At 40.5% G+C, this 14,273-nt stretch overlaps 1 protein-coding gene across 2 annotated transcripts in view; it reads left to right on the top strand.

Moving 5' to 3' along the window:
- Positions 1–14,273, top strand: part of LOC126763567 (uncharacterized) — a 181,348-nt gene that overhangs the window by 2,644 nt on the left and 164,431 nt on the right. For both annotated transcript variants that reach the window (XM_050481200.1, XM_050481199.1), the window contains exon 2: positions 2,922–6,332. In XM_050481200.1, coding sequence (XP_050337157.1) covers positions 6,296–6,332 — 37 coding nt within the window. In that variant the 5' untranslated portion in view covers positions 2,922–6,295. The remainder of the gene's footprint in view (positions 1–2,921; positions 6,333–14,273) is intronic.

The raw sequence follows: 14,273 nt of genomic DNA, 5'->3' as shown, positions 1-14,273 counted from the left end.
CGTAGTCATCTCATATCCATTTTTCTCCAATATGCTTCTAATTAGTGCAACGTTCATCACTAAGACTTTACTTTAAATTTAATTGAACTCGTGCATCATTCGTCCGTGCACTTGAACCACTTAGCTCTACGCCCTCACTCATTTACATAAACATACTTGTATGCATACATATGAGCTTTCAATCCAATCTATTGAAAGCAAGTGCCAACGCATACACACGAGTGGAAATGAATCTCGCCATTATATGTCAATTGGAAGGATCAGAAATAGAAAAACTCATCGCCGCTTATTGAACCGGCCTCGACGTTTCTGCTTGACGCTGTCAATGAAAAGTTCATCATTGACATTTTGAATTCATTGAGCCGAGCTGAGAGATAAAACAAGCATGGAGAAAAACGGCCGAGTATGCAAATGAAAGCAACAATTGCACAGATACAGAGCTTGACATGTGCCCGTATGCATAAATTGGTTATATTGGCTGCAATAACGTTAGTATTAACCTTGCAACATCGCATCTGCTCTCGTAAATATAGCGGCAATGCACTTTCGAGTGGCAAGCCTGGGTATGAAAGCACAAAGTGAATGTTCTTCAGCAATTGCCTGACAGACACTTGCCGATGCACTGCGAGAAATGAGAGCCGAATGCGTATATCCTTAGAGGCTTTAGAAAGGCATGAAGTACAAAATAATTGCCAGCGATTGTACGAATGCTTAAGTCGGATCGAAAACGCAAATTCATTGAAATATCTCTAGAACGAAAAATCGAATAATGTTTTAGCGATATAAAGGTTTTTTTTTATAAAGTTAGTTAGTTGTAGTTTTGTATACCCAAAGGTTGCTTGTAACAGACAAACCAACCAGATAGATATAGAATTATATATCGACACCTAATATCCAAAACAATGTCATCAAAAAGGTGGAAATTGAGTTTTTTATTGTTTACGATTCACTACATCATATTACATACATATATATACATATATTTTGCATAAAATTTCAAGTTTCCGCTGTCAGATATAACCAGTATATAACCAAGAAATAACTAATATATAACCAATATATAACCAACATATAACCAATATATAACCATTTTACAATCAAAATTAAAATTTTGTTTCAATTTGAGTGGTTTTTAAACTTATCGAAAGTGATGTTTCGTTATTTTGGTGACGATATACATATATTTACGTATGCATAATAAGGAAGAGCTAGCTGCAGGCCTAACTGCTTAATTTTAAATTAGAAATGAAAGGAATAGAAAGTTTAAAGCAACAATTTTTCTATTTTAACCAGCTACGCGCAGCTTAATTAAAGCAAAATATAATTGATTGACAGCTTTTTAACGAGCATTGCCATCAGCGCGAGAATATATTAAGCTAAATGTAAACGCGTATATATATATTCTCTCAAGTAATGAGTTGCTGAAAGGTTTTTGACCATTTGCTCTTCGCGCGAACACCAGGAGAGAAGCAGGAAGTTTCTGCTGTGGTAAGGGTGCAGCCTTCAGTCCTCAGCCTTCAAGAGCTAACTGTGCATGTCTATGTATGTAATATTGAACATAGAAATAGCTAAGCGAGTGTAATATGGCAGGACGTTGAAGGGTAGGTATGACAACCGAAAGTGATGGAGCGTAGAAAATTGAAAATGTAAAGCGTAAATTCAATGGACGACTCAAGTGGTCAATGCTGCAGAGTAGATTTCAAAACAGAAGGATACAAAAACTAACATACAAACAGGGCTACATGTTCTTTTGTTTTTTGCTATGAAGTTTGATAGGCGCGAAGGCAAGCCCCTAGCGTTCGAAAGCGATATTTCCGATACTATTGAAATGCAAGGAATTCAATGGAGTAGAAACAAAGCGCCTTAAAGATATTAAAGTGTTAAGAGAGTTGACTAAAATGCGATTGGCTTTATTCTATTTCTAAGGTAATTGTGCGAGTTGACAATCTCCACTACATGAAGTCATACTACAAGACTAGTATTTTTGGTCGACCCTCTTTGCCATTTTTCCGCCGTCAATATTCCATCAGTGTAAAACTTTTCTGGTTTCTCGGCGAAAAACTGCGACAAGTAATTTTCACAGGCTTCTCTTGAAGCCAACTTTACTCCATTAAGAAAGTTCTGCATTGACCGAAACAAATGGTAGTCCGATGGTGCAAGGTCAGGGCTATATGGTGGTTGCACAACCTCCCAGCCAAGCTCTCCCAGTTTTTGCCGAGTCATCAAAGATGTGTGGTTTAGCGTTATCCTAATGGAAGACGAAGCCCTTCTGTTGATCAATTCTGGTCGTTTTCGATTGCTTGCTTCAATCTCATCAGTTGTTGACAGTAAAATGTAAAATCAATCGTTCGACCAGACTGGAGCAGCTAATAGTGGATGATTCCTTTCCAATTCCAACAAACACTCTGCATAATCTTTCGAGGCGTAAATCCTGGCATTGCGACCATTTGTTGAGCTTTACCACGCTGGGACCATATTATTTTTCACGCATTATTGTCGTATTTGATCCACTTTTCGTCCCTTGTTACCATTGTCTTCAGAAATGGTTCGATTTCATTTCGGTCCATTAAATTTTTCACAGACAACTCATGTGGTACTCAAACATCGAGCTTCTTTTTGTAGCCAGCCTTTTCTAAATTGTTCAAAACCGTTTGATGATGAATGCTGAGCTCCTTAGCGATGCCATTCCTGCTTATGTGACGGTCTTGGTCAATCTTTTCCATAATTTCATCCACTTTTTCAACGATAGGTCGACCAGAGCGTGGTTTATTAGGAATTCGATTATGCGTAAATAAGTAGTCTCCAATCCCTTAAACTAACCTTTTTTGAAGATAGTGATTAGTTCTAGGTCTAAATACTATTTTTAAGCCTCACGTTTTTCTTTGCTCAACTAACTTCGTTATGTTTCTGTTTAATTGCAGTGTTTTGTGGTCTGCCATTCGAACAATTTCTCAAGAAGCGACGCCGCATACAAACGTATTGTTGACCTTTCGGTGGAAGGGAAGTGAGTAAGCAATAATATTAACCGCAAAGGCCATTCAAGTAACAGAGAAAGGCAAAACTACAATAGCCATAAAGCGACAATTCAATCAAATAAGTGCGGAGAAACGAAATAGTGCCAAAGCAGCAATGAAGAAAAATGTGAAAAATGATAAGTGGCTAAGCGGGTGAGGGGATAGAAGAAAATCGGTTACACAAATGGCTGTAAGTTTATAAATGGCCAGTCATTTTTCCATTTATTGTGCTGTGACAGCTATGCTGGCAGCTGGTGCTGGGCAGCCGCCAGAAAAATAAACAAATAAACACTATTACACAAATACGCAACGAAGCGATATTAAGCGGTAATTGAATGAAACCGAAAGTGAAACCATAAAGGTAATGATTTAATTGAAATTTGACATTTCTAGTGCGGCCATAAGAACGAGTCAAAGCCATTTGTTAGAAACGCGCGTTTCAGCCGACAAACATACAGCCATATGTACAATTTATAGGGCACGACACGGCGTATGAGTGATTTAGTATATTTGTGCCCGACTCGGGGTACTTACAAAACAAAGCCACAGCTTACTGTTACCAAATAATGCAAATGCGCTTTTATTAAATTCAATTTCCACATTCGATCCGAAAATTGTTGCGGCTTAAAGGCTTTGGCAACATCAACAATAACTGCAATAACTAAAATTGCCACGCAACAACGGTTAATCAGTGGTGTGGCAGCGCACTGCTGGCAGTTAATTTACGCATAGCTGACGCGGCCCACCATACTCACTGCCTGCAAAAAAGCCCAACTAACCCAAAGCAAAACAAGTGCAACAAACGAAAGTACAACAACGATTTGTGGGCGCGCCAACTGCGAAATCTGCCGTGAGAACTGCGCATATTTGTGCGTTTGTGGCGCCACAAAGCACCCACCAGCAACGATGTGCCGCTGAGTGCTGCCAAACAGTCGAACTTTTCCGCATACGCACGCCCGACCGAGTTCGAGTGAAAAAGGCACAGCCGGCAGGCATTCATGTGGTCGACTGCACAGCGCTGCCGCGCGGCATTAGCGCCCATTATTACTGAAATAAAAGGCTATCAGCGCTTCGGTGTTAAGTAATTAAGCACCGTAATTCCCTCGTTGTGAATTGCCAACGCGCACGTCATGTGGCAACAACGCGAAATTGTTTGCGCGAGCAAATATTAAAAAATTAAATTTCAAACAAATATCGCAAATATTTGCAGCAGCAAAAACGCTTGCAAACCGCGCCGCATTCCGCGCTCACCACAACTTTAAAGTAAAAAATAGAATTTTACACGAAGTACCGTAAAAAACGGTGAGTCTTTTATTTGCATGTATGAAAGTGTTTGCTGCACGTATCTATGCACACCCACACATACCTACAAAAATCGCATAATACAGCAAAATAATAAAGCGTCATTTTTAACACAAGCTCTTAATTAAAATTCTGCAACAGCGCGGAAACTGGAGCAAAACAAACAACTGCGAACACGATTCAAAAGCAAAAGCGAACGAAAAAAGGGAGAAAAAGGCGAAAAGCCGCGACGTTGAAACCGGAAAGCGCCGAGTGTGCAACAAATTGGGCAACTATGATCAATAACCGCGCCGATAGAAAAATTGCTCGATTGTGCTAGAAACCGTGGCGCTGTGTGCATATTTGAATGAGTGAAGTAAAAATAGACCACACGGATATACAGCAAGCTGAGATATGCAAAATCTGCCTGATTGACGCGCCACGTTGCAAGCAATCGGCGCCGACACCGAAACCGGAGCGGAAGTCTATTTAAAAGTGAATCGATTGCGGAGAGCTTGAGCTTCTAAAAACAAAACACGAAAGATAAAAGTCAAATTGATTAAATATAAATAAACAAAAATTCGTAAAACTCGTTATTCTTAATGAAAGGTAAGAACCGACTCAGAGGAAATAACACAGAAATAATATAATGGGTTTTGAATCAAAAAGCGTTTAAAAAATTCGAATAAATAATTTCAGAGTAAAAATAGGGTTTTATTAAAAATGTTGAGGTTCCTTACAATATCCCAAACAGAAAATTATTAAAGTGAAGCAAGCAGTTTTCGAGTAATTGTTTATTTAAAAAATATTTGAAAATAATAAAAAATTCAGATTATTGCGCAATTTAAACTCACAAAAGTGAAAATAACATCAAGTTTAGTCCAAAGCAACGGTTCTTAGAGTTCGCTGGCCGTTTAAGTGGCCGAAAATAAAAAGCAGTGTCTGCGTCGTTCAAGCGCGCCAAATTTTGCAGACAAAAGCTGGACGCACGAAAGCGCGGATTAGCAATAAAAACGAATGTTGTTGTTGTCTGTTGTAGGCGAGCACACTTTCGTCGAAGCGTCGAATTAGCGAGCGTTTCCGGGGTCGCGTGTGAAAATTGGCAGTGAATTGCGGCGCGTCGGCAAACAGTGCCACATATCGACCGTTACAAACTCGCTACCATCCCACCAAGCTCTACGCGCGTAAGCGGGTCGGCTAGTGTAAAAACAAATCCGTATACTGTACCGGGCGGCGAACGCATGCAAATACGCATACGCCCAGGCGCTAGTCGAATGCAAAGCCGGATGCCGGAAACTGAGTGGCGGTAACTAAATAAAGCTGGTAAACGCGAAAATAACAGAATTGCACAAAAAGTGTGAAAAATCGTAAATAAGTGAAATATAACGGCCCAATAAATGCAATAAAAGTGAAGTGCAGACAACGGTAATTTACGACGAAAAGGCTCGTTGGCCGAGCGGAAATCGCGAAACTGTGCAACCGCCAACAGAAAAACCAAAACGAACGCCTAAAAAGCGGGTTCAAAAACATAAATTTGGGCACTTGGCGCGGTCACTTTGCATATGTAAATGCATGCACACACAAACAATTTTACATAGGCGCTTGCGTGTTTGTCTGTCGGTGATTTTGTGCGCGATTCTCGTCATTGTTCGGGTTGTTTTTTTGATTCACTCACGGTGAGTGGCACTTGCCGCACTCAAATTTTGACGCGTGAATGAGATTATGCAATTGGGCGCTTGTGGCCAGAGAGCCGCTTCTATAAACGCGTAAACGTGTGTGAGTGCATTTTGGTTGGATATTTTTTGCAGTTTTTGAAGTGAAGTGTTTTTGTGTTTCTAAACGCATAGAATATTTAACATCAGTGGAAAATTATTTTTACAAATAAAAATCGTTCGTGGAAACCTAGGCGCTAGCTCGGTTACCTCAACAAACAATAACGGTTAACGGTTGTTTCATTGCTGCTGCGAGCTGAGCATTTAGCTCACGAGCTGCACATCAAGATGATCGCCTTCCTGACGCTGTTCTTCTACATGACAAGTAAGTAGTCCTTTACGTTGAGTTTTTAAATGAATTTTTGAATATTGGACAAGTGAAATGCAGAGGTATTAATAGATCAAATATATTTTTTTTAGTTTTGAGCGTACTTTTTTTTATGAATCTCTTTCCTAATAGACCCGAACTAATATCACAGGGTGTAAGTTTCACAACCATATATATCATTACAGCTAGTTTATAGGCATCTAATAAACCGACGACCAACAAAGGCACGGCGATATTCAGAAGGCTGCGAAAAGACATATTTTCAAAGGAAATGTTGTGTTACAAAGTTATTTCTGTATAAACATACATATGTACGCATTGTTCAAGGCTATCATTGGTTGTGTGTGCTCTGTGCCAGTATACTTATTAGTACTATCTAAGCATAAAGGGACGGAAGGCGAAGGCAATGCATCGACGAGCACAAAGCAAATTAAATGAGGAAATTTCTGCTGCTCCAGACTGCAATGCAGAAAGAAGTGAAGAAGGAAAGAAGGAATGTGTATGTAATTATGAGTGACTGAATATGTGATCCGATAACACACACGAGTATGTGCAGCGCTCCAATACTTAGGCATTGCTGGCGACACATACGTCGCATGGTTGGCACGGCAGTAACAGGTAAATGTGGAAATTATGCTCACAATAGACAAACAGAATGGCAAAGACAGAAGCGAGCAGCTGGAACTCGAACAATAGCCGAGTCACTTAGTTAGTTGTGTGCCAGTGAACGAGCGAAGAAAAGAAGTGAAGAGCAGTGCTAGCAGGTGAGTCTATTGAAATTATGGAACATTTCAAAGCATCATCCGACGATATAATACAACATCAGAGACAAGGCAATGACAGAAAGGCAGCAGCAACAACAGAAATAACAGCAACAGCAAGAACAAGAGAACAAAGCAATATAATGAGTGTCTAAAGAAAGGATGTGTACAAATGTGTTGGTTGCAATTTATAATGCATACCGTTCGCTAATGCTCCTGATGGGAAACTGATGATATGACAAAATTCCGACCACCTACACACATTGTTGAGCACATACTCCGGTGATTTGCATATAACCTAGAAGCCTAGCAAGAAATATCGAGCTGGCACCGAACTAGTCAGAAGAACATCAAATTTATCACAATTCACGGCAATTTATTAGAATGATGCGATGTGTGGGAAGTGGTTCCGACTTGTTGAAACCAAATCTCACCGAGATCCCGAGCTTCAATGTCAGGCATCAAATAATTGGTTATCATGGCGCCATAACGGTCACATTGACGGTTACGTTCTCACCGGTATTATCTTTGAGGAAATCCACCGGCTCACAAACCACACCAAACCGTTATTTTTTCTAGATAAGCATATAGCTTTAGAATTTCTTCAGGTTCCTCTTGTCCCAAATGCGGCAACTTTACTTGTTTACATACCCATTGAGTCACAAACAGGTCTCATCGCTGAACAAAATTCAGCTCGAAAACATGGGTTCTTTTTGGAACTTTGGAGTGAAGCGATGGAAACAAAATACTGAACAAAAATAACATAACATTACAGCTGTCGAAAAAGGGCTATTGAAAAAAGTACCACTACTTGGATCAGCTAAGGTCTAGGATTCCATTTGTTCTTAATAACAGTTTCTAAATCGAGATGATTATTTCAAAATCTGAAATTGGAATATTTTGAGTCATGTTTAGAATCTTTTCGACGATAAACTATTATTATTTGATATTCCTTACTTCCTTTGATATCCTGGAACTTTTGGGTTAGGTTATTCTAGTTGAGATGGACCTGTACGAAAATGTGTCGGCTGACTAGTCAGGCCTTTGTCTTGTTCTATCTGGTTGTCAAGTATTCATAACTTCTCCATTAAGCTGCATAATACATAAATGAAGAGTTTGCGTAATTACGCTATGACTAAGCAATAAATGCGTCTTACTGCCGTCTACTACAAAAGGCAAAGATCCGTCGTATATGAAACATCACTTTGTAAATCGTTGCGGCTTGAAAACTTGAACTGAAACTATACATCCCATCCTCATAATCCAATAACTCAATCTCTCAGTATCCTTAACACAGAGTATACTATATGTTTCGTAGATATAAGTTGCTCTGTCTATGCCGAGGCCTTCTGGTACTACTAGATCCTATATAGAGCTTGTAATTAGCAATTTGAATGCTGAGGAATACAGCACATATCCAAAAGTGGGTTCGCAACACCTTTTTACAAATCCCTTTTTTTAATAAACAAACTCTCAAACGAGTAATTTGTCCGTGGTTAGTTGAATTTTTTTAATTTTCACGGTAACCTTGCCCTAGCCGAAAGCACTTCCACAGTCGCTGAATTATTGCGCGATACAAAATTTTCAAGCAAATGCTAAGGAAACCAAAATTCACGGAAGCCGTGGAATTAGAAGGGCAACTGGAGGGTGTTGAACGGCAAGTCGAACCCAGAGCAGCGACAACACCACTAATAATCGGAACATTCGACCGCCGATTTATCACCATCACGCACTCGAGAGGCGTTGCTTGTGGCCATAGGTGTAACAAACTTAGCGTTAATGGGTTGGCGGTCGAGCTGATGGGTCATTGCGGTCTAAGTGGAGCACAATGGGCGCAACCATTACCGATGTTTTTGGCGTGGCGATTGTTGAAATGCCATAATTTTTGCTGCCTTGCGCCACTTCTACATTACAATGCCACTTTATCGCGCGGTCGTTATATTATAATTTATCCGGATTTTCAGCGACAACAGTCCTCTATTTACGCACACATATGCGAGAGTCGCAATCTCGCGTCGTTACGCATTACCTGGCCGCTGTCGCACCATATAAATTGTACAGCAGTGGCAAGTGGTGCTCGGGTAGCAAGGGCTGGCCTATATATACATGCGTCGAAACACACACACATATAGACATATATAGTACATGCACTTGTAATGTATTGCGGTCAAATCAGTGGCACGTTCGAGCGGCTCCGCTCGGCTGCTTGGTCACACGCAGTTGTGTGAACTAATTCAAACGCCGCGCACAGACATCTCCGTTAACCACTTCAATAATTTAGACACACACACACACACACATACACTCGCGCACACATTTGGCAATCACCTAAATTTTACCTCAGCCAAATTTGTTCTTCTCCGTCGATTTGGTGTTTGGCATTGTTGCACAGCTTCTGCGTCGACACATAAATCTGCTTTGCAGCATGCGGCACGCCACACACTACTAGGTTAGTGCAACAACAACAACGCAGGTTCCCTTCTGCATTCCGCATGTACTCAGGTGTATTGCAGAGTATCAGCGCTGCCACAATAAGTTTGTTGTTTGTGTTGCAAGTGAAAGCGACAATGGCAATATATAGTCAGCAACAAAAGCAATAACCACATGAGCCTGCAACGAATTTAAATGTCGCCTCAGGTTGCACACTACAAGTGATATGCGGCAACCCTTCATTGACAATGTGTGTGTGCGCTTATTCGCCATCTACACACACAAACACTTGGCAACCACATGCGTTTGTGTGAGTGAGCCGAACGCGCTGTTTTGTATGTAGAATTGGCAGAGCTCTGCCTTGGCTGCGCTCACCGTGCAATAGCAACAACGCGAACGCCCTGCAGCAGCCACAATCCACATCGCTGCCGCCGACCACTGCGAGGAGCGACGACTTTGCAAAATGCAACTCTGCTGGCGGTGCGATTGCTATTTAAAAAATCTGTGCAGTGAAGTAATGGCGCCGGTTCTTGCGAGAGTCAAGCCAAGCCAAGCCAAGCCACAAAAGGAAAATAAACAAATAATTTGTGCAGAAGTCAAACAACAAAGAAGCGACGCATTATAACGGTATAAGTAAAAACAAATGAAACTTTGTCAGCAACATCAGCCAAAGGCTTGCCACACGAGCAGCATCATGGCCCGCAATACAATGGCATCAACAATGGCAATATCGTTGCTGGCGCATTGTTTTTGGACAGTTTGAAAGCAAAGCAGCTACTGTGTCGAGTGGCCGAGAGTGTCGCATAAATTAAAACTTTTATTGCGCAACTTTCAAAGTGGGCTGGCTTTGCATTGTGTGTGTGCATTGGTATGTGGAAGGGAAAGTGCTCACAAATTTGAGGTTACACTCACTCGCCGAATTGCTCATCGATCCTGCCTACCATGTTTTTATAATTATGTAGGATTGGCGCTTTAACTTTTTTTGTCATCTGATCATAATCCAATTAAAAGATCTGAATTCTTCTTCTTCTTTATTTGCGTAGAGACCGTGTTAACCGAGTTAACAACAGCAGTCGTTTTTTCTTTTCGCAAGGTAGAGCCAATTAGAGATTCCCAGCGAAGCCAGGTCCTTCTCCATTTCTTTCCAGCGGAGTGGGGGTCTACTGCCCCTGCACCCTATAGCAGGCCGAGGATGATGAGTGAATTGTAGAGTTTCATCTTTGTTCGTTGAGAGAGAACATTACTTTCCAATTGCCTACTCAGTCCGAAGTAGCACCCGTTGGCAAGAGTTATTCTGCGTTGGATTTTGAGGCTGATATTGTTGCTGGTGTTGATGCTAGTTCCAAGATAAACGAAATTATCTACGACTTCGAAGTTATGACTGTCAACAGTGACGTGGGAGACTAGTCGCGAATGCTACGACTGTTTGTTTGATGACAGGAGATATTTCATCTTGTTCTCGTTTACTACCAGACCCATCTGCCTCGCAACCTTATCCAGTCTGGAGAAAGCAGAACTAATGGCGTGAATGTTAAAGCCAATTATAATGGTTTGTCAAAAAAGTCTTGAGGTACTTTTATTGATTTTTTTTTTATTGAAATTGAAATGAATTTTTGATGACTCATGCCCAGCTCTTGACCGATGCTACGGCTGCTACTATGCCGGTCTCTTTGGACCAATTCAGCGATTTTATCGCAATTTTCGACGACAGGCCTTCCGGAGCGTGGCGCATCTTCGACCACCTCTACACCAGAAAGAAAACGTTGAAACCATCGTTGTGCGGTGGAAATGGAAACTGTATCGGGTCCATAAACTGCACAAACTTTATTGGCGGCTCGAGATACATTTTTGCCTTTATCGTAGTACTCGTAGTACTGTAAAATATGCCGTATTTTCTCTTTATTTTGCTCCATGTTTGCGACGTTATAACTCACGAACGACTTAAAAGAAACAATCAATCAAACACTTGTTAGCGCGTGAAATGAGCTTTCCAAAAAGGTATAGCATGACCCGATGCGACGAATAAAACTAGAACTACGCGCTTTCAGCGCCAACTAGCGAAAATACCGCAAGACTTTTTTGACAATATCATGTGCACTCTTATCGAATTGTATCGATATAGTTCCGCAGCTCGAATTATTTTCTACAGCAGTAGATTGGAGAAGTCGCACGATAGTGAGTCGCCTTGTCTGAAACCTCGCTTGGTATCGGACGACTCGGAGAAGTACTTCCCAGCAGCTTTGAAATCGTCAAGGAGAGCAGCTTTGAAATCGTCAAGGAGATGATGAGTGTCGATTCTCTTTACACAGGTCTTTTCCAAGAGTTGGCACATGGTGAATATCTGGTCAGTCGTAGATTTTCCAGACGGTAGGGCTTCAGTATTTTACAAAGTACGATCAAAAGAATGTTATATGCGATGATGGGAGAGAATTATCTCACAGTAGTTGACACAGATTGTAGGGTTTCCCTTTTTATGGATTCGTGTGTAATCGGTCTGAATACGAATTCCTATTGGAACAGCTAGCTAATTCGAGAACCGCATCTGAGTCACTTGGAATTCCTAGAATGGAAGTAAATGCATTTATTAGCGCCGTGAAGAGGAAAATATGAATCTAAGTAGCATTTGCAGGCTCTAATCTTTTGCCTTTTGCGAAAAGTTGGAAGTGGCGAAAGCCGACAAATCACCAATCAATGAAATTTTCAATTCTTTAGCATATAGAAAAACAAGGACCCCAATGCCTTTAGGCTTCTGAGCACTTCAGTTTTCTCTTCCTCTAACTTTCAATGTATTAATGACTAATGACTTAACGGTAGGATTTCCAAAAGGTAAGAGTACAATTTTGGCAGTCACTGTGTCTGCTTTTTTGCTGCTGCAATAAGTGCATGCGTGAGTTGTTTAGCTGAAGGTGTACTCATAATTCACAACAATGCTTTGTTTTCATTTCGTTTTGGTATCAAAACCCTTAAGGTTCTCTTTTTTGGCATTCTCGTCTGTTGGCATGCAATTAAAAACTGTGTTTTATGAACGTATTTTGTTCGCTTGTTTGACAGGTCAGTTGTGCCAATTTTGGAAATTGTGAAACTTGTTTAAGTGTTTGCTTAAGTTGACAAGAGGCAATGATTATATCAAAAGTGAAATTTCTCTTTATGGGACTTACGTCTAACTTTTAATTCCATATACACAAGCGTACTGTTTCAGACACTGTATCGAAACTCGAGTTCTCTAGAGGCCTCAGAAAGAGGTATTTCTAAAAAGTGTTTGAAGCTTTATTGCATGTTTGAGTGATTTAAAAAATGAACAAAAATCCTGGGAGTAGAACACTTGCCAGATTAAACTACATCATTCGAGTAGTTGAAGAGTTTATGAGATGATTTTGTGCCACTTTCATCAAACCTTCATTATTCTCGAAACTTTTCGAAATAGCTAATACTGTTTCCCGTTTCTTATTCGTTTAACTTAAGCTTATTTTTTCAGATTCCAAACCGTCTAAATTAATCTTCTCTTCTCTGTAATTAGCACACTCCCGACTCTTCTATTTACAAATTCCAAAAGATATTTCAAAAAACTAGATTAAAAGCGCTTTTTGCATTGAAAAACTTTAAGAATTCAAAAAAGGAAAAGTCATTTCCAACCGCTTGCGTAGCTGTTGTTGTTGTTTTTGGAGTAAATGCGAGAAATTCAGATCACAGAGCCACAGGCAAATAAATGTAGAAACGTGCCCATTAACATGCATATTCATACGTTATTCGTTTGCAACGTTATGCCATTCTGAGGGTGTGTGTGTGGCCTTTCGTGCACAAAAGACATTTGTAACCTCATTCCGAACGCTCTATCCCGATTTAAGTAAGTGGAGTGACGAGACAGAGTTTTTTCGGTGCTTGCTTTCATTTCTAGATCAGCCGGCGTGCTGATTCCTTTCGCAGCCTTCGCCATTCACCATTTCACTTCGAATATTCTATGCAAAGAGCAAAATCAAATTGCGCGCTGACACTTGCTGCTCTCCTTTGGCCTGGCATTCGCAGGTGACAAGTGAGAAATGCGGCTTGACACATACACACATATGCAAAAGCAACAACAAATGAATGTTCATAAGCACATTTCGCACATTCGCTCCGGCGAGCTTATAAACGCCAGCAAGTTGTTGAAAAATGCTAACAAAAAATATTAGGAAACGCAAATTTCTGTCAGTCAAATCAGCGACACTTGACACGTTTCCGTAACGAAATTTGCGCTTTGTGTTTACCTTATTTGTAACCTCATTTTGTTTCACTTTCCGTGCAAAAACTTACCCATTTCCTTGGCGGTAGGAGCACACCTTCTGTTACAGCCTGTTGCCGCAACCACTCCGGCAAGCGTCCGCCGAGACGTGGGGTTCTTCCTGGTCGCTGGTGTGCGCGTTGGCATCTTGTTCGTGCGATAAGCGCGGAATCAATTTTCGGAAATCTTTGTGCATTCATAAATAAATACAGTTGAGGTGAACGAAAAGAAGATTTTTGCTAAAGGACTTTTCGCTTTGCTGGTAGAATTTGTTATTTTTTTGTTTTTGTTGGTTTAACCAACTAATAAATTGCCAAAGTCTACTCAATTATTTACAAAATCCATTTCGGAATGGTTAAGCAAAGCTTCCTACAATGTATGAATGTTTACAAAAGTACAACAGTGGGAGAGTAGTGTATTAGTTTAAAGAGAATCCCAGGAAATATTTTCCAAGAAAGCAAGCGAAAGATGTCGGGAACATAGAATTTC

The sequence above is a fragment of the Bactrocera neohumeralis genome, chromosome 6 (assembly GCF_024586455.1).
Source record: "Bactrocera neohumeralis isolate Rockhampton chromosome 6, APGP_CSIRO_Bneo_wtdbg2-racon-allhic-juicebox.fasta_v2, whole genome shotgun sequence".
Taxonomy (NCBI): Eukaryota; Metazoa; Arthropoda; class Insecta; order Diptera; family Tephritidae; genus Bactrocera; species Bactrocera neohumeralis.
This window is presented reverse-complemented; position numbering and strand designations above follow the sequence as displayed.